General features: G+C 30.7%; 1 protein-coding gene across 2 annotated transcripts in view; it reads right to left on the bottom strand.

Moving 5' to 3' along the window:
- LOC141530028 (putative receptor-type tyrosine-protein phosphatase mosPTP-1) overlaps window positions 1-19,050 on the bottom strand; it is a 99,177-nt gene that overhangs the window by 53,134 nt on the left and 26,993 nt on the right. For both annotated transcript variants that reach the window (XM_074246870.1, XM_074246879.1), the window contains exon 2: window positions 1,660-1,962. In XM_074246870.1, coding sequence (XP_074102971.1) covers window positions 1,660-1,962 — 303 coding nt within the window. The remainder of the gene's footprint in view (window positions 1-1,659; window positions 1,963-19,050) is intronic.

Below are 19,050 nucleotides of genomic sequence, written 5' to 3'. Positions count from 1 at the left end.
CTTGACAAAAATGAAGAGCAATTCCAATACTTATTGCAAATTATCAAAGAACATCGAAAAAACTACCCAAACTGCAATAGAGGAAATTATTTACAGTAAAAGTGTACCGTTATGTTGAAAATATTGAAAATTATATGGCAGTTGATAATTAAATAAATAAATTCTTCGATAAAAAAGTGAAACACACTAAATTGAATTATATATTTAAAAAAATGCACTAATTTTTTGTTTTGATGTAATCAAACATGTCCAAGACTAAAAAAACTAATTAAAAAAATAGTTCATAACATATTTCTATTCATAGAAACTCAAATTTGTCTAAATTTCCTTGAAACTCACAGAATAAATTGAAATTTTTCGAATTATTGATCAAAAACTAGAAAAATTGATATGCATTGATGTTTGACGATGAATATCTCGTAAACGCTCAACTTGATCGAAAAATCATAAGAGACCATTTTTATAGAGCAGTAAATTTCCTACAAAACTATGAGTTTCATCATTCATAATGATTTTTTTTCATTGAGTTATAAAATTCATAAGAAATAAAAAATTTTCCCAAAAATAATCAAACTTTAACCGTTAATATCTTTTAAACGGTTGGGTTTACGAAAAAAATCGTAAGAGACCTTTTTTGTAGAGCATTCAATTTCCTACAAAATCTAAGGAACAAGATATTTTTTCAAGTAGTTGGAAGCGAGATATAAATTTTTCTATCTGATAATAAGAAAAAATAGAAAACTGTAAGAAGGAGGACCTTCCCGTTACAATTAAGAACTCATGCTTGGAGAGGCTTTCTTAGAGGTGTCTAGGAACCTATTTTTCAGAGTACCAAACGAAAAAAAAAATATTATTTTTTTTTTAATCACCCTAATATATATATATATATCTGAATGCATCTCTTTAAACATTTTGCTGTGATATTCGAAAATAATTATTCATTTATAAAAACTGAAATTCATATTAGCGTGTCGATTTTGAATAAGTAATCTTCATAAATTGTTTCCTTCATTTAATCCTGGGTCTATTTCCGCAAGCGAGTAGAAATATTATATATAAATTGAAATTAGTTTAATGTATTTACGGATTTAGATTTGATATCTCAAATTCAATAAGATTAACTTTAATTTTGAATCTGTATCACCAGGTATTGATAATTAAAATAGATTAAAGTTATTTATGTAGTATCAGAAATACTGAATAGGATATTGATGTTGTTAATATCTAAAAAGGATATCACAGGTCAGGTAATTTAAGTGTTGTGTTTATTAGGAAAGAATACTGAGGTCTGTCTACAATGAATAGTTCTTCAGGACTATCTTCTCAAGTCCTTTTTCTTAATTACTCTACCTACTACTTGGGCCTCTCATCCCACTCAGTCATACTTTTACACTGCGCAAAACTAACTTCAACTTAAAATTCCCACGCATTTCCAAAATACTTTTAAAATTCACTCTCACAATTTTACTTACAACAATCTTACCTATTTGTCAAAACATCTGCAAACAGCATGTTCGACGTACTTACTTAAATCTTATAATTTACGATACCCTAAACCCTTGGTTACAAAAGTGAAATCTCTACAGTGATCATAAAACTAAAAAAAATAAGCTACAGTCTATTTTTACAACTCTACATTTGAAACAATTGATAATTTACCTTGGACGGTGAGATTTACGATAACTTCTGGAATATTTCGGCTGTTAACGATGCACTGGTACTCGCCACTGTCTTCAGATTGCACTGGCCGAAAGAACAGCGTAAAATTTTTGTCCGAAAGTATGATTCGGTTGTGATGAACAAAGTAGGTGATACTCTGGCTACCGTACTCGACAATTTGATAATCATTAGCGCGCCATACAAGCCTTGAAACAACCGAGCGTTCTGTTACACCAGGGCACTCCAGTGTTACATTTTGTCCTGCGTCCGCAAGAACGTGATTTACTATTGGGTCAGGCACATCTGCAACAAATATTTACAAAAATATTTTATTAATTAAATAAAATGATAATGTACAAATACATATAATTTATGCAATGAAAAATGTATTGTCGAATTGTATATTGTATATTTTCTGTGATATAGAATGAAATATTGATAGTATAATAGATCTCGTTTCGTCACGATTTCACGGTGATTCAAAAGTTTAAATTTTTCTATATATTCGAATCATGTTTTCAGTATTCATACGTGCTCAATATATATATATATATATATATATATATATATATATATATATATATATATATATATATATATATATATATATATATATATATATATAAAATATATGTATATTGCTTTGATAACTGGACATTCCGGGAATTTCATTTATTTTCTATACAGTTTTATCGATACCCACGTCAACTCATACGGAGTTGTTGTTATCAATCTTTTTTATTTTTTTTTTATTTATTTTCTTTTTTATTTTTTTAATCACAATATATAATAAAATTTATGGATGACAATTATTCATCATTAACCTGATTGAATTATTTAATTTTGCTCTATGTCAGAGTAAATGACATTAATTAAATTACTACAATAGATTTAAGAAGTAATCATAAATATTAAGTAAATCTATTGGTTTCAACAGATTGAAATGTGACATAGAAAATTCAATGAGAAGTAAATAGGTCAAAAGGACAAATATTTAAAAGCTTATAATATTTATCTCATAAACATTAACGGATGAATTATTTTAACAAAAGGAACCACACGAATAATAAATTTCATTTGTCACGTTAAGTAGTACAACTATACACCTTAAGCAATTAAATAAGTTAATATTATCTTAATAACATTTATTACCAAGCACTAAATGTGTTTCTTGGAATAATATTTTGTTAGCAATTAAAATATAAAATAAAGAATAATTATAATTTATTTTAATCGTCTTCACCTGTGATAATATTTATTATTTTTAGTTAACTTTACCGGTAGTAATTTTTAGAGAAACGACCACCAACATTAAAAATGGTAAAAATGGTTGTACATACGTAAGCTAACCCATTAACTCTCTCGGTAATTACCTTTTCTATTTGACTCCTCACTCAGGGTTGTCTTTTTATCTCATAACCAACTCACTATCTTAATTGCTTATGCCTTTATGCTGTACTTTCTTAACTTACAAATCCCAATGGTTATAATAATCTCACGTGTTAACCCTTTATGAGATCCAAATATTGAAACAAATGTTCCTTATTTGAATCGGTTTAATATTTATCTAAACAATTTAATCACGTCCTACTTTTCACTTAGTAAAATATAAAAAAAAAAAAAAAAAAAATAATTCCACATTATGAAAATCAATATGAATAAAGCATGGAGGCATTAGTGCACTTGGTACGTAGATATCTCGGGTTATATTTCATACCCACGTTGACATGAATAATCAGCCCGTACAGTAAATATCTCTTCATCTATATTCATCGTTTAGAAGATCACCGGTTATATTAACACACGGCAAAATTGTTAAATGTACATAAATGCACTAAAATAACATCAATATTATATAATACAGTGCGCACATCTTTTCTGTGAATCGGATGGCATTTTGCTGATAAACGACCATTAATCATTAAGATAAAAATCATTGTAGCACGTGTACTTAATACGTTTTTTTTTCTTTTTTTTTTTTATCTATTCTGGATGAAATAGAAGAAGAAAGTGAGTAATGTTAACGAATGTATCGCGATATTCGAACGAGCTCGTAACTATTGAATTTTTTATTCAATACTTGGTAGTCATCACGTATTTACCCTCCAGCAAGAACTCGATATATATTTATGTATATTGGAAAGAAACTTATCAGTATTCCGAACTCGATTAAATTCTTATCGACTAATAATCCGAAAATATATATATACCGCAACTACAAATTGAACTTGATTCAACTTTTTATCTTTTTTATTGGTTACGAATTATTTATCGTCTTTACGTGTCTATCTTCTCTACTTGATCAAAACTCTGTATACTCACGAGTTTATTGAATTTTTTTTATCTCTTTTAAAATATTATTATTATTATTATTATTATTATTATTATTATTATTATTATTATTATTATTATTATTTATTATTAATTGCTCAGGAGGGTTTTCCCCGGAGTCCGACTCTCCGAGGGCCCAGCCTGAACGCCATCCATTACTGCTGCACCACTCCGCACAACAAGGCGGTTAGTGAGTGCAGCAGGCCAAATTCATTTGCCTAAGTAGACGCAGGAATCCCAAAATGACAGCCTTTTGCATCCGCACTGCTAGAGACACGGCTGCTGAACTGCAAGCCGGTATCTTCGCAAGTGAAGACACAAAAGACTGTTTCATCCCTCCAAGGACGCCGACAACCAAAACGACGAGCTTGACACGGTAACTTGGGTAGAGTTTGCCAATTTCAAACAGGAGATCCTGATATATCTGGTGTTTGTGCTCTTCTTTGGCCGAGATATTGTATTCGGCTGGGGCCGAAAACTCAATGACATAAATGTCACGAGTAGCCTTGTCGAAGAGCACAATATCAGGTTTGTTGTGGTCAATCCGCCGGGTTGTTGCGAATGGTATGTTCCAATAAATTTTGGAACTGTCATTCTCAACAACCTGCGGAATATCTCCTGGCAGATAAGGCAGCACTGGTGTCTCATCGATACCGTAGCTATATCTGAGATGATAATAGAGTACTCGCAGGGCAGCATTGTGACGCTGTATGTAGGCACCTCTTGCCAGCACAGCACATGCCGACAAAAGGTGCATCAGCGTCTCCGGATGTTGTTTACACGTCCGACAGGACGTGTCCGGAAGCTGCGCCTGGAGTACCTTGCTACGGTATTCGAGAGTGTTGATAACACCATCTTGGCACGTAAATATAAACCCTTCGGTCTCGGACATCAGGCCAGCTGACTTCAAGAAGGAGAATGTCAGCTGGGTGGACAAGCCATGGTCACGGACGTGTTTGAAATACACGCTGTGCATGGACTTGTCCATGTGTTCACCGAGGAGTTTTTTCTCCTCGGCTATCCTGACGACGCTCTTGAACTCCTTTTTCGGGAGTTCAATGAGAGCGTTTATTTCTCCGAGACCTAAGGTATTTGCCGCGTAGATTGCTGCCTTATACAAGAACGATCCCTTCCGCGCATTTTCATGACTGTGAACAAATTGCATCAGGAAGTCGTCCTCGTCTGCTGTGAAATTGGCAACCTCGTATGTTAAACCCAGAACCAAACGATCGTGAAGCCGCTCCAAGCTCTGCAATCCTCTCCCTCCGATGTTCCGGGAGAGGTACATCCTGGCGACTGATGAGTTAGGGTGCATGCTCTGATTCATATTGATGACTTTACGGGTTTTGATGTCGAGATCTTTCAACTCATTTCGAGGCCATTTCAGGACCCCAAAAGAGTAAAGTAGGACCGGGACAGCGAGCATGTTAGTAGCTGAGACTTTGTTCTTGCCGGAAAGTTCTGATGACCAGATCTTCCGGAGTCTCCTAACATACTCGCTACGAAGAGTTGTTCGGACTTCAGAGACGGCATACATTCACCGCTCTTCAATCCCTAAATATCTGTACAACTCTCCGGCGTCTAATTCTCTTAAGACGCTCCCATCCACTAATTCGACATCTCCACCCGTATCAGAGCACTTACCCTTCGCCAGGTGTACGACCGCACACTTGTCCAACCCAAAAGACATTCCGACATCTCGTGTGTACTCTGCTACGATGTTGAGGGCCGTTTGTAGATGATCTTTGTTGGCACTGTATATCTTTAGATCATCCATAAACAGTTGGTGAAGGATCGTGTATACTCGATCACTCGGTGGCCCCGCAGAGTACCCACGAGTTTGTCGGAGGGCAACAGATATTGGCAGCAGTGAGATGCAAAACAACAGAGGGCTCAGAGAATCTCCCTGAAAGACGCCTCTCTTGTACTGAACAGTTCCGGTTACGTGCAATGCATTTCCACTTCCTATGTGAAAACGCGTTCGCCAGAGCTGCATCGTACGTTGTATGCATCCCACTGTTTGGCGATTGATTCCGAGGCATTTGAGCAGATAGAGAATCAACTCATGTGAAGTTGAGTCAAATGCCTTACGGTAGTCAATCCAGGCCATGGACAGGTTGCGTTGGTAGTAGATTGCGTCTTGAATGATGCATCTATCTACCAACAAGTTGATCTTGCAACCTGACACGCCCTGTTTACTGCCACGTTATTATTATTATTATTATTATTATTATTATTATTATTATTATTATTATTATTATTATTATTATTATTATTATTATTATTATTATTATTATTATTATTATTATTATTATTATTATTATTATTATTATTATTATTATTATTATTATTATTATTATTATTATTATTATTATTATTATTATTATTATTATTATTATTATTATTATTATTATTATTATTATTATTATTATCATTACTGATGTCAGTTAAATAGTAATTTTATATTAAATTGCTTGCTAATTGATTCAATTATTTACAGAATTTCTGCAATTACTTTTAGTTTTTATTTGAATAAGAATATTAACGTTTACTTTAAATACGAAAATAATAATTGTGATTGCATGTTGACAAGTTTATCGTATCTTTCAGTGATGATCGCTCATGCTAACTTTTAGTCATGTTTACGTTAAAGCAGTAACTACATACACCCGAGGTAACTATTAGCTGAGAGATTGTTATCCTTTTTCTATGGAAAGAGATAGAAATAAATAAAATAATAACTAACGAAAAGATAGAGTTACGATATATTCATTTATTTTTTAAAGCATTTTACGATTAACAAAAGTATACCGATGTATAAATATCTCTTCAACAATTTTAATTGATACGTACATCCGATTCGCAGTAGAAACTCTTGATTTTTTTAATAAATAACGTGTTTGTTAATCGAAGTATACTATTATTAATGGCGGGATCAATTACTCCGTATTAAAATATATAAAAATGTATTTTTTACATCACAATACGTTGTTGTCTATTATTTTTTAACTACTAAAATAATAAAATATTCATCGATTGTTTATAAAGGTAACTTTTTTTTTTTTTAATCAATATTAATTAATAATGTAAATTTTAATAAATGTTAACGAACTTTCAATTCAAAATTACTCTGATAACATTTTAATGAATAAAAAAAAAAAAAAAGTGTAAATTAATTAATTAAACTTTTGAAATTATAGAAAAGTTTTGGTAGTAAATTATAATATGTCATTGAATTAAAAAAAATAAAAGCTGACAAATGTATAATTAGTAAACTAAAATTAATTTTGTAACAAGCAAATCAATATTTTCCCTTTTACTGTTAACTCATACTTATAAAGTCCTTAAACACAAAGATTGGCATTATTAATTTTAAATGTATGTAGTTAAATGTATTAACAAAGTTCATGTATAGACAAGAACCTTTGAAAGTAGATGGATGTTGAATATTGAAGTTGGTATAATTTAGTTGGAGTGGTGCGAACTAGTGAAGCTTGATCGATCGGAAACAGGGAGTTACAGCGCCCGAATGCAGAATAATGCGCATTCGTACAAACAGTACGAAGTTGAAGGAGAATGAGAAAGAGAAAGAGAATATAGCACCTTGGAATAACTCTTAGTATTCGTCTTCAAGACAAAATGGCTTAAGATATTCCAGGACCAAGAGTAAATCAAATAATTGAATTTATAACCAACACTACGTAGCGTGGGATGTCAAGTGACAAATTCAATTACGCATCGGCACATGCTTCCTGTACGTGTGTGTACATTCACCAAGAAATATCACTGTTGAATTAACAATTCAAGTTTGGTATTAACAACAACCGATGAGTGTAATCAAACAAAATCGACCTGCTGCTGCTACTGCTAGTATTTTCATTCTTGTATATAACGATTTATACGAATAGCAAAAGGAAAAAATAAGTCGACAGTAAACGTCTAGATTAACAAGACTGTAGTTGGCAATGAATTCTAATAGCTGTCTGGTGGTGTCGTACAGTGGAAAGCCTACTTGTAATACGCGTATCGGTTTTAAATCCATTAATACTTGATCCCCAGGTTACGAACAATTTGCATACGATTTTAGTGGTTAGGTGTACCAACCAACACCTGGAGCAACGCCCTGTCATTTGAGAAAACCCGGGTGGTTAGGCTGCCTCTGATCGCACACTAATCGGGCGATGTGCATCGACTTAACTTAACCCATAACGTACCGCTCACATCTGATGGGTTTGTACTTATGGGATCCATGGTTTAACATTTAACAATATATTCGACTTTTCCCGATACCACCAGAAACGATATTATTCCCCTTTCAACCTCAAACACTCTAAATCTTCCTTGAACTAGAAACCGATTTTCACTCACAATGAATAGAAATAAGACTAGAAAAAGAGCGAAAAACTTTTTAAAATAAAAACTAAAGGTTATTGCGATAGTGATAGGAATGGTTGCACGCGATTCACCTAAATCACTCCAGGCTACTATGGATTCACATCTCTTGGATTTACTTTAACATTTCATTTCACTTTTTTTTATTTTATTATTTTTTTTTAAACTGTTATCTGAGTTATTCTCAGTTCTCCGGATTCAGTTGAAGAAAGAGGGTGCGTTAAAAAAATAAAGTTTTTCAAGTTGGTGAAGAAGTAGGTACTCCTACTATCTGTTTACAACTTGAGAATGGTCAAGACTGAGAGTAGTAAATTAAAATTTATCCATCCGTTTATTTATTCATTTATTTATTTATCTATTTATTATTCATACCTTCTCCTTATTTGTAGTGAATTAATCGGTAAACGTCGATTATTCGCATCCAGAAGCCGTTTATTAACTACCGCTGTTTTATTTGCACATATTATTCGCATATAGTTTAAATTAAAAAAATAAATATTGCTTGACTTTGCAGATTCACCGAATCGTAAAGAAACTTTTTACGCACGCGAAATCACGTACTGGCGTTTTTTTGTAATTTGTTATGGCACGTCAACTGAGGCTGGGAAATAGGACTGGGTGACATTGAATCAGGGTAGAAAGGTATAAAAATAAAAAATGAAAAAAAAAAAAAAATATCCAACTCGTGTGGTTTTTCTTACAAAACGATCTGTCATTGTGAACAATTTAACAATTCCGTACTTTACTCTCCGAGTGTAAAAAAATGAATGGTTATCTGTGAGAATGGAAAAATATAAATATATATAGATGAAAAAAGAGAAAAAAGACCTAAAAAATTATCACTGGAAAGATAATGGAAGGACTTAGACCCACCAAAAAAATGAAACTAAAAAAAAAAAAAAAGACGTGTCCTGAATATAATGTAAACCGCCAAGAGGAAATCTGTTTCCACCCTACTGGTATACTACTAAAACCCTGGGAGGTATGTGTTTTCCATTTAGTCACGTTCCTATTTTAAAATTCGAAACGACCAATTATACAAAGCATCACACCTGTGGGATTTAAATGTTTTAAATTATTATTATCTGTTTTTCACTTTATACCATATACGCATTGTGACTAAGGGGAATCTTTAACTTTTGAATATTTTTGTTCTTTAAATGCTAAATAGAACTCTCGACTTGTAATATTACTTTTGCATATATGTGAGATCAATAGTTGATTTCTGTAAGCAACAACTTTGATATTTTTAAACAAGCGTATTTATTTTTAAAACTCAAGGAAGTTGAAAATGGATTGAAGTATATTTTGAGACTTAAGTTCTTTTTAGCCAACAAAAAGGAATTTTCTTGTAACTTTGTAGACATATACATGTACCTATATATAAGCATATATGTGCAACAAAAGTTTTAAATCAGATTCATTTGCACAAAATTTCACAGAAATGTCAGATCACTCATCTTAGTATGAAACTTTACTCTCGTTCATCTACTCTGACGTTCAGTTTACCGACTTAACCTAAATTGTTTACCATATCGTTGAAACTTGGTTCATCTTTTTGAAAATATTATCTTTTGAAGAAGATAAAAAATATTTAAAAGTACAACACTCGATATTGGGAAAATGAATGATTTTCATGAGAAATAGTTATTTGGGGAGTTGGTAGAGACAACTGAGGAAAACATAACAGAAAAAAGAGCTGGAATGTCAGAAAAGTTTTTTAAGAGGTGCTTTCAAAAGCCCCATGGTCATAAGAGAAGGATAGGAGGGGGAGTCTGGAGGTGGAAAAGATGCCAAAGAAAGCTTCAAGAGCTATTTGGTTGAAAGGGGTTTCTGTTGGCAAGAGAGGCGCTAGCACAAGTTCCCTCCGAGCAGGTTGCCCAACACATCAATCAATATATTCGTCTGGAGTACTCAGAACCTCGCAACCGCATATCCTACTATATATCTATCTATCTATACATATACTGTCTTATAATACTTTTTCTTCTTATCTTTTCGAGAAATAACATTTTTACAACACGTTCAAACTTTTTATAACGCTGTCATATTTTTATATTTATTATACTTTTACAATAAGTTATTCACTTATACCAATCGCTCCTACTCCTACCGATTTATTTTTAATTTTCTCAGATTTATTACAATCCAGTTAAAATCATTCGACAGTAACAAATCTTTACTATTTTATGCATTATTAATGTCTAATCTTTTATTATTAATTATTATGCATCAACTTTCATCATAAAGCTGAAGAAAAAACTTTGTTTTGTCCATAAATTTCTTTGACAACAATTTTCTTGTTACCCTTTGTTTTTTTCTTCGTTATTTACCCTCTGTTCTTGAATTGAATAATAGTACAAGAGCTTTTCCTACGGGTTTTCTTTGTAAGTGCACTCTTAATATGGGTGTGTGTGTTTTTTTCCCTAGTCATATTCTTTGTACTCTTTTGTTGTGGAAAATAATAAAAAAAAAAAAAAAAAAAAAAAAAAACTATTACTTATTGAACTATCAACAATTCTACTGTAAGTAATAAATTGAGAACAAAGTAATACTATTAAAAAAAAAAAAAAAATTGCTTTCAATTTATTTCTGAGTGCATGAGCAAATAATTAGCTTCTACGACGCTTTATTTTTAGTTCATCATCAATTTGACATCTTCATCAGTATTTAAGTTATTATAAAAAATTCAACACTTCTTAATTTTCAGAAATATCACGTGATATTTCAAGTTTAAATATCCTCAATTTGACATCCATTGACTTATTAAAATTTTTTAATGAATATTATTTATAGTGATGAAGCAAAGTTTTAATTTTTAATGTAAACATAACGAAGGTAATAGTTTATTCAAAAACACATTTGTAAGAGTCTGAAATATTTAACAGGTGAGCTATTTCCCAAACTTGAAAAAAAAAAAAAAAGAAAAAAAAATAACGAGAAATTTCAACAACTTTAATGATCTTTGTACAAATATGAAATTGTTGAAATTGTGAAAAAAAGTCGACATTATTTTTACATCAGCATCTATCACATACGTGTAACTATATCTGTGTAGATGTTGATATAAAGTATATGAAAAGTTCTCTTAGCAAGTTGAGGATCTCACGAGCACAATGGAGGATAGTGAAAAAAGGAAAAAAGGAAGAAAGGAAAAAAAAAAAAAAAAAAAAAAAAATATAAAAATAAAAAATGAAAAAGCAGGGTACGTTAGTAATGAGATCTATTTTTTTCCTCGGCTCACTACTTTGTCAGCCAAGATTTAAAGTTTTTTTTTATTTTAACTACTGGCAGTAGGTGGGTGGATGTTTGACGCTGTATATATGCTCTTCAGTCACGTGGGAGCTCTTTATTTCCAAGCAGTAAAAATGTTCAGAGCACATGCTCCTCCAATTTACCCCAATCTCCATATGTATTTTTCTTAATAAACAAACAACGAAATTTATAATTTTTTTCATTATAAATACAGATGAATAAAGAGGATAAAAAGGGATAAAGATAATCTTTTATACTATGTTCTACATGTAATAATAATAATAATATAATAAATGTGCATAGGACTAGTTTATGGTTATTTTCAATCAAGGTAAAACGTATGATAATAAAAAAAAATGTTTGAATCTTGGTGATTCTCGAAACTAGCACGTTTCGACAGTTTCAGAGCCTAAGCCGGTTTATGTATCCCTTGATATATTGTTTTACTGCTTTAGTCTTCACCAGCCGTATATATCTATATAAATTTGCAAATAGGAGTAAATGGTGGTCTTTAGTTTATTGAATTTCTTCAACACTAAAAGTACGTGTAAGCAAAATAAAAAATCACAATTCTATCTAGTTCTTACATAAATGTAAGTCGTCTTTCGAAAATTTATTAGAGATAATTGACAATGAACTGTAATAAGTAAATTTGATTAAATTAATAATTATTTGTTTTAGTTTAAATTTATCTCGAAAATAATTAACTGAGTTAGTATGAATAACAGCAGTGAAAAAAAAATAAATCTTTCCGACAATTAAGCATATGGAAGATACACCGGCACCAGCACCGGCACACGGTACCGGGTGCTTAAAGATCCCAGTACTTAACAGTAGGGTAGACGGTAAACATTATTCACGGTGGCGCTTTTACTATGACCGTAGAAGAACAAGAAGAGATCCTAACTACCTCCTCAACATATATATATATATATATATATAAAGTGAATACAAGTTGGTCACACCGATCCTCAATGCACACATGTACATGTTAATGCATATATATATATATATATATATATATATATATATATATATATATATATATATTTACATTTACACCTAGAGTGTTTATCGGCGAGAGAGAGAGAGAGTGAGAGTTGGTGAGAGTTGGTGAGGCCATCTTCAGTACCAACATCATCCACCCACTATCCACAATGTAAAGAGACAGGATGCAAATGGCATTGGTATATATATCGGGTTGACATTTCTCTACATATATACATAAATATATATATAACGACATAACGTGTATGTATCCAGAGCAAAGCTATCTTATTTGCAATGATTATTAAATGTTGGCAAGAGAAAGATGGAGAAATTCAAATGTATATGTTCACTCAAGTATAAACTGAAAATTCAAATCTGTTTGGACGAGATAGTTGTCTATACCGTTGCAAAATATAAAACTCTGGAAATTCATTGGAGCATGTTTCAGCTGATACAACATATAACTAGACTGTTTGCCGGAAAGTTAAAAGTCGTAACATAAATATTATATTTCGTAATGACAACACTAGAATTTGTGCAAACACTATCGGACTCTATAAACTCAAATAATCCATCATATAAAATTTAAAAATAAAGAAAAAAGATTTATTAAAGAGTATTAACGTGGTTGTATAAGCTGGATGAGCTCTAATTAAATTATCCTTGGTAAAATATGATGAGGAACAGTTAGTAGTAGTAACAGCAGTAGCAGCAGCAGCAGAGGTGCCAAGCAATATATACGGCGACACTGTGAGATTAAGGCATAATGTTTGATTAGGTGTTACGAAAGCTCTAATAGTATTAAAGTTCTCCATCGAGATATCCCCGAGGGCACTGCTCTCGAATTGCCCCTATTAAATCGTTCACTGAGATACCACCAGGCTGTATAATACTACTCTTTCAGGTACATGGAATCTGTTTCTCTATCCTATATATTATTATTAATTCTGTTGTAAATTGCAGTAACGATTTTCATTAGTTAAGATAAAATAAAAAAATAAGGGATACAACATTTAAGTATTCGAGGATATTTATAAAAGATTTAAAATGATTCGTCAGATGAAAAGCAATTCAAGTCTTGGTAGAGTAATAAATAATGGGGTAAAGTTGCGTATAAAATTGGATAACGCGAACGATGGGTAGGAAAAATGAAGAAAATACACAGAAGAGAAATTGTGTCCCTCAGGCCCAGGCCCAGGAACATTGGATAAGAGTTGGTTTGAGTTTGTTCGAGCCAGCCTCACCATCTACCTACACCACCGACACTCAATTTATTCGATATTCTTGTTCCCAGTTCTAGTTTCATATCTACCCGCCTGAGCCTTCGGGAAATTTCACGCTTTGAGTACATTCAATTGTTAAAGTAAGAGCTTTTTTTAAATCAAAACCAACTTAAATTATGTCATCCACATTTATCTTTCAATATATTCACTGAATCCAATAGCACAATCAAAGTATCAAATAAATACCTAAGATCGATCAAATCTATACTATATATCTAATATATAACATATAATATATAATATATATTTTATATTGAGTATGCATAGAATTTGGTAAATTTCATCAAAGATTCAAGTACACTCATCTCATCTAATATCCTTTGCCAGCCGGATATTGGATAAGTTGCAGAGTTTAATTTATATATCTATACAACACTTACTTACGGTATAGCGTAACTATATAGTAAAGTGTACACTGTCTTAGCTAGATCACAACCTAACCATTTTATAATTATCACGATAGGGGCTTCACAACACACTTATGTGTATCTTAATAAACTTTAATACACCAACTACCTGAACTTTATTTATTTTTTAAGTATCGCTTTATCTATTTAATTATTATTAACCAAGTCTCTGACGACTCCCAGGTAATTACTAAATTATTAAATTAGTTCTTAGCAAAATTATCCGAAAGGTCGAACTGACTAATTAGGAGAGACACTGAGGTAAAATAGAGTAATTGATTTTTTTGGGCTTTAATAAACTCTATATCTTTTTTTTATTTAATTAAAAAATTTTAATTAAATTTTTTTTTTTTTTTAATTTATCAACGGTAATTATTAATTATTCAAATCGTGGTGGTTTAATTAATGAGTATGTTATAAAATTTAACACAAATACTAATAATTTATTTGTTTAACAATGATGATGATGACTGATGACAAACTAAATGAAAAATTAATCGGTTGAGTTGATGACATATACTATTTACCAGATTAAATTACACTGATGAATGAAACTGTAATATATAATTGGTTGAAAAATTTACAATTACATACAAACTGATTATTAATTAATTGGAATACAAAACAAACAAAGGTAATAGTGAGTAAGTCAATTGTTAGATAAAAAGTCTCGAGTTAAATAAAGATTGTAATGAAATTACAATAATCACGTCGAGTAAAAATAAAGTTGAGTGGAGTCGAGTTATTTAACCATCATCAAGACACTATTTGTTGTTATTATTCGCGTTTGGAGCTACTGACGCAGAGTTGAGTTTGATATTCAAATGAAATACTTTTAAAGCTGGAGCTCCGGATCCCCGGATGGCATTTCAGCCGCAATCGTCTTCCGGAATAGAAGTTGATTCGCTTCGGAATAGTTTAAAATCTTTATCTCTCTCTCGCTCCCTTTTATTCAGCTTAATAACTTTTCTTAGCTCAAATCCGGCTTCCTGATCCACGTATACCACCACCGGTGACTACTGTCATCAAACGTTGCATTTCTCAAACTATAAACTATTGGAAATCCAGTTATTAATCTATTTGTTTTCATTTCAATCACTCATTATCAGTATAATATATTATCGATTAAATTTCATTTTGACAAAATTTCAACGAATAAATTAATCAAAAAATTAATAATAATAAATGATAATGACAGTCTTTAATGAAAGTTTAATCAATGTCATTGTTAAATCATGAATAGGTTAGATTTTGTTGACGGCGTTTGAGGACGGCGACACTTTGATGATTTATTCTTACGGAAATTTATTGAGTAATCTGTCAGAGAATAGACGTCGAGAATAAGTGAGTAGATTTAAATTCCGGATCCAATAACCTTTTCAATCCCTCTCAAATTCGCCATCTTTAAAATTTTATACATATGACTATTTAATAACTCTTGGATTTATAAAAAAAAAACTTTTATTTTAGATGTAGTAAATATTTAATGCCGTTGATAGGATTTATGTGATCAATTTCCCTCTGAATTTTCACATACTTCTCTACTACATAAATAATAAACTCAGATTTCACGCTAGAGGTACAATAAACCGAAAAAAAAAAAAAAAATTTATTCTTCGTGGTAATTTTTTTCCAACGAAATTATACAATTATATTTTTAATTAAATTATAGCAGAGTTGATATTTATTTTCCCTACATGTACCAATTATATTTGATAAATTAAAAAATTTCGTTGTTCATTTAAATATTTAATAAAAATTAAAAATAAAATAAAATAGATAGAATAATAAGTACATCGACGGATTGGAACGGGTATAAGGGTGAATAAGGTAAGAGAAAGGAACAAGCATTAATGTATTATCAATTATCGGTTGGAAGATATAATGTTTGAGTAAAAATAAATTTAAATGGGAAAAAAATGTAATAAAATAGTAGGTAGGTGGATGATAGCTCAGCGTGACTGAATTACATAAATTATGTGAAAGCTTACAGAGTAAGAAAGTAAGAAATGGGAAAAGGATATGGAATACCTATATATAACTATATAACTATATAAGGTATACCTTGTGGGATAGCCTTTTTTATTATTTTATTAAACTTTTTTATTCACTCGCTTTGGTGATGAAATAACAAAGTCGGAATCGATTTAATGAGAAAAATGTTAAAAGGATATGTCTTGGTGATACCATTTGAATTGAGTCTGTTGTACCTCTTTCTATCTCTTTCCAGCTCTTGGTACCCTTCCGGCATCAAATGAGTCCTCCCTTTAACCTCGCCCTCCCACACTATACCCACAGCTAACTCTCTGTTCGGTTTTCCTTTGTGTGAGTCGGTACACCCTCACATATATTCACACATGTATATATATATATATATATATATATATATATATATATATATATATATATATATATATATATATATATATATATATATATATATATATAAATATATAACGTAGATTCGCGTGTGCTAAAACCCGCCTCTCGCCTCTGGCACGTCGCAATCCATTAAACCTTTCAAGATAAACGATTGAACGTGTGGGTTTGTCCCGTAAATGCTTGTCGAGAGGTCAATCCCCAAGAATTTTAGATAAGAACCCATACATATACACCATCAACAAAACTCTCTAAAGATGCCTCCACTATTTTATATTTTTTAATTCTTTGATTTTTTTTTTAATAATTCGTTAATTTTAAACAAATTATTTCAAAAAGTAAATTTCATCAATATTAACCTCACAATTGATAAAATACTGAATGAGATTTGGTTAATGAAAACAATGAAAATGTGCCAAGCCGCAATAACAATACAAGGATATTAAAAAATTTATAATTGAGTCCGTAATTACGATAAAATTTAATACTATAACTTGATTAAACACAGTTATTTTATTAATTAAATTTTGCCTTTAGCTATATTTTGATTTTGATCATGCATACATTAAATGACGATTCGATTTTATAAAAATGAAAAATGAAAAAGAACAAAGTTATCACAGAAAGATGCAAAGAGGCTATACTTTTATCAAAGAGTAACAAGAAAAATCCATTTCCTCAATATAATGCCATACATACATCTATATAAAAGCATGGAGACTTACATACACTTATACCCCAACTGCAATGCTTTGTACAAAAAATATTTTAGCATATACGTATATAAGTACATACACATATAGATATTTCAGCGTTTAACCCTTACTCTATAGCTGGCCGTTGCTCGCTGACTATTATGAGCTTCTTGGCGAATGAAATGCTTTGTATATTTATATTTTATATTTTATTTTTTTTTATTTTTATTTTTATTTGTGTATTTCTTTACATACGATGCAACGTTTTCATACGGAAAGACGTCTTTTTCCTCCATCACGTTGTTCCATTTAAATGCTAGACGTAAAAGCAAGCACATTTGTCTAACTGAAAAAAATACAAGAGAAAGACGTTCCATCTACTCTCTTGAATAACGAATACTATTTATGTTTTATTTTTTTAAAAACTTTTTTTAACTACTCTTGCTTCTGTATTTAGCGTTCTTAACTTAACAGCTTCAATCTCATCAGTTGGAAAAATTTGTTTAACTTTATTAAATCTTGTAAGATGGTTTTATTTTAAACAATAGCGTCACTTAATTTATAGCTTATGTACCTTGAATCTTCGCTTTAAAGATAAGTGAGTTAAAACTTTGTCAAATTATAAATACCAGGTACATTAACAATTGAGTGAGGTTGAATTGATTCAAAGTAATTGTAAAGTTTGTTAAAGTTTAATAATTCGATTGATTGAAATTTTCCTTTTCCTGAAAAGAAATCCTCTGAGAATATGATGCTGCACATCAACAAGTTTTCCCGGTAAAAAGTTTTGTTTGAAATGGTAAAGTTAATGGATCAAGATAGTGGTTTTTCCTGTCACATTGAGCTAAATTTTCTTTGATTTTCACATGAAAAATAATAATAATAAACTCTTAAAAAGTTTAAATCTGTATCAGCGAAAGCAATTTCATGAAATAAAATATGAATGCCTAAAGTTTTAAATGTATAAATAAATTTTTAACTAGTCCATCTATGTACTGCACTAACAAACCTACAGTCCATTCAACTTTTTCAAAATCACTATAATTTAACTCTGTACAACGAATTTTGTTATTTCTATTAAATTTGTCTTTACTATCTCTATCATCGGATCAGTTTATATACAAATGGGAGTGAGTTAAATTAATTCGACTGCTTTAAACATAAAAAAAACCCGTTGACTATGACTTCAAAAGACTGTTAAATTATTTAATCTAACTTTATAAAATCAATGCACTCGAGATTAATTAAATAAAGTAAAATATCCACATCTGTAACTTCAAAAGATGTTAATTATCGTAAATGAGCTTTTATGTGATTAAATTCAATTTCACTGAAACTGATAAGGATCAAAATTCATATTTAGTATACATAAATGCTTAGTAACATTTTGTGATTTTACATAAGTCGACAATATTTTAATTGCAGAAGAAAGTACAACGAAAAATTTTATGTTTTATAATTTTTCAGTTTCTATTCTTTCTAATTGCTACATAGAGGAGAAATAACAAATTTTAAAAACATATTCAAAAGAGAAAAAATAATCACCCAGGAAAAATCTAATCTTATTGTAATTTGAATTAACGATTTAACATAAAGCGTATTTATTTAATGGGTGCACGGATGAAAAAACTATAAAAAGATATCGATTCAAATAAATTC

Source organism: Cotesia typhae, unplaced genomic scaffold (genome assembly GCF_013202065.1).
Source record: "Cotesia typhae breed Kobodo isofemale line unplaced genomic scaffold, CoteBio_Ctyphae contig_119, whole genome shotgun sequence".
Taxonomy (NCBI): domain Eukaryota; kingdom Metazoa; phylum Arthropoda; class Insecta; order Hymenoptera; family Braconidae; genus Cotesia; species Cotesia typhae.
Note: the sequence above shows the minus strand (reverse complement) of the source record. Positions and strands in the feature narration are given on the sequence as shown.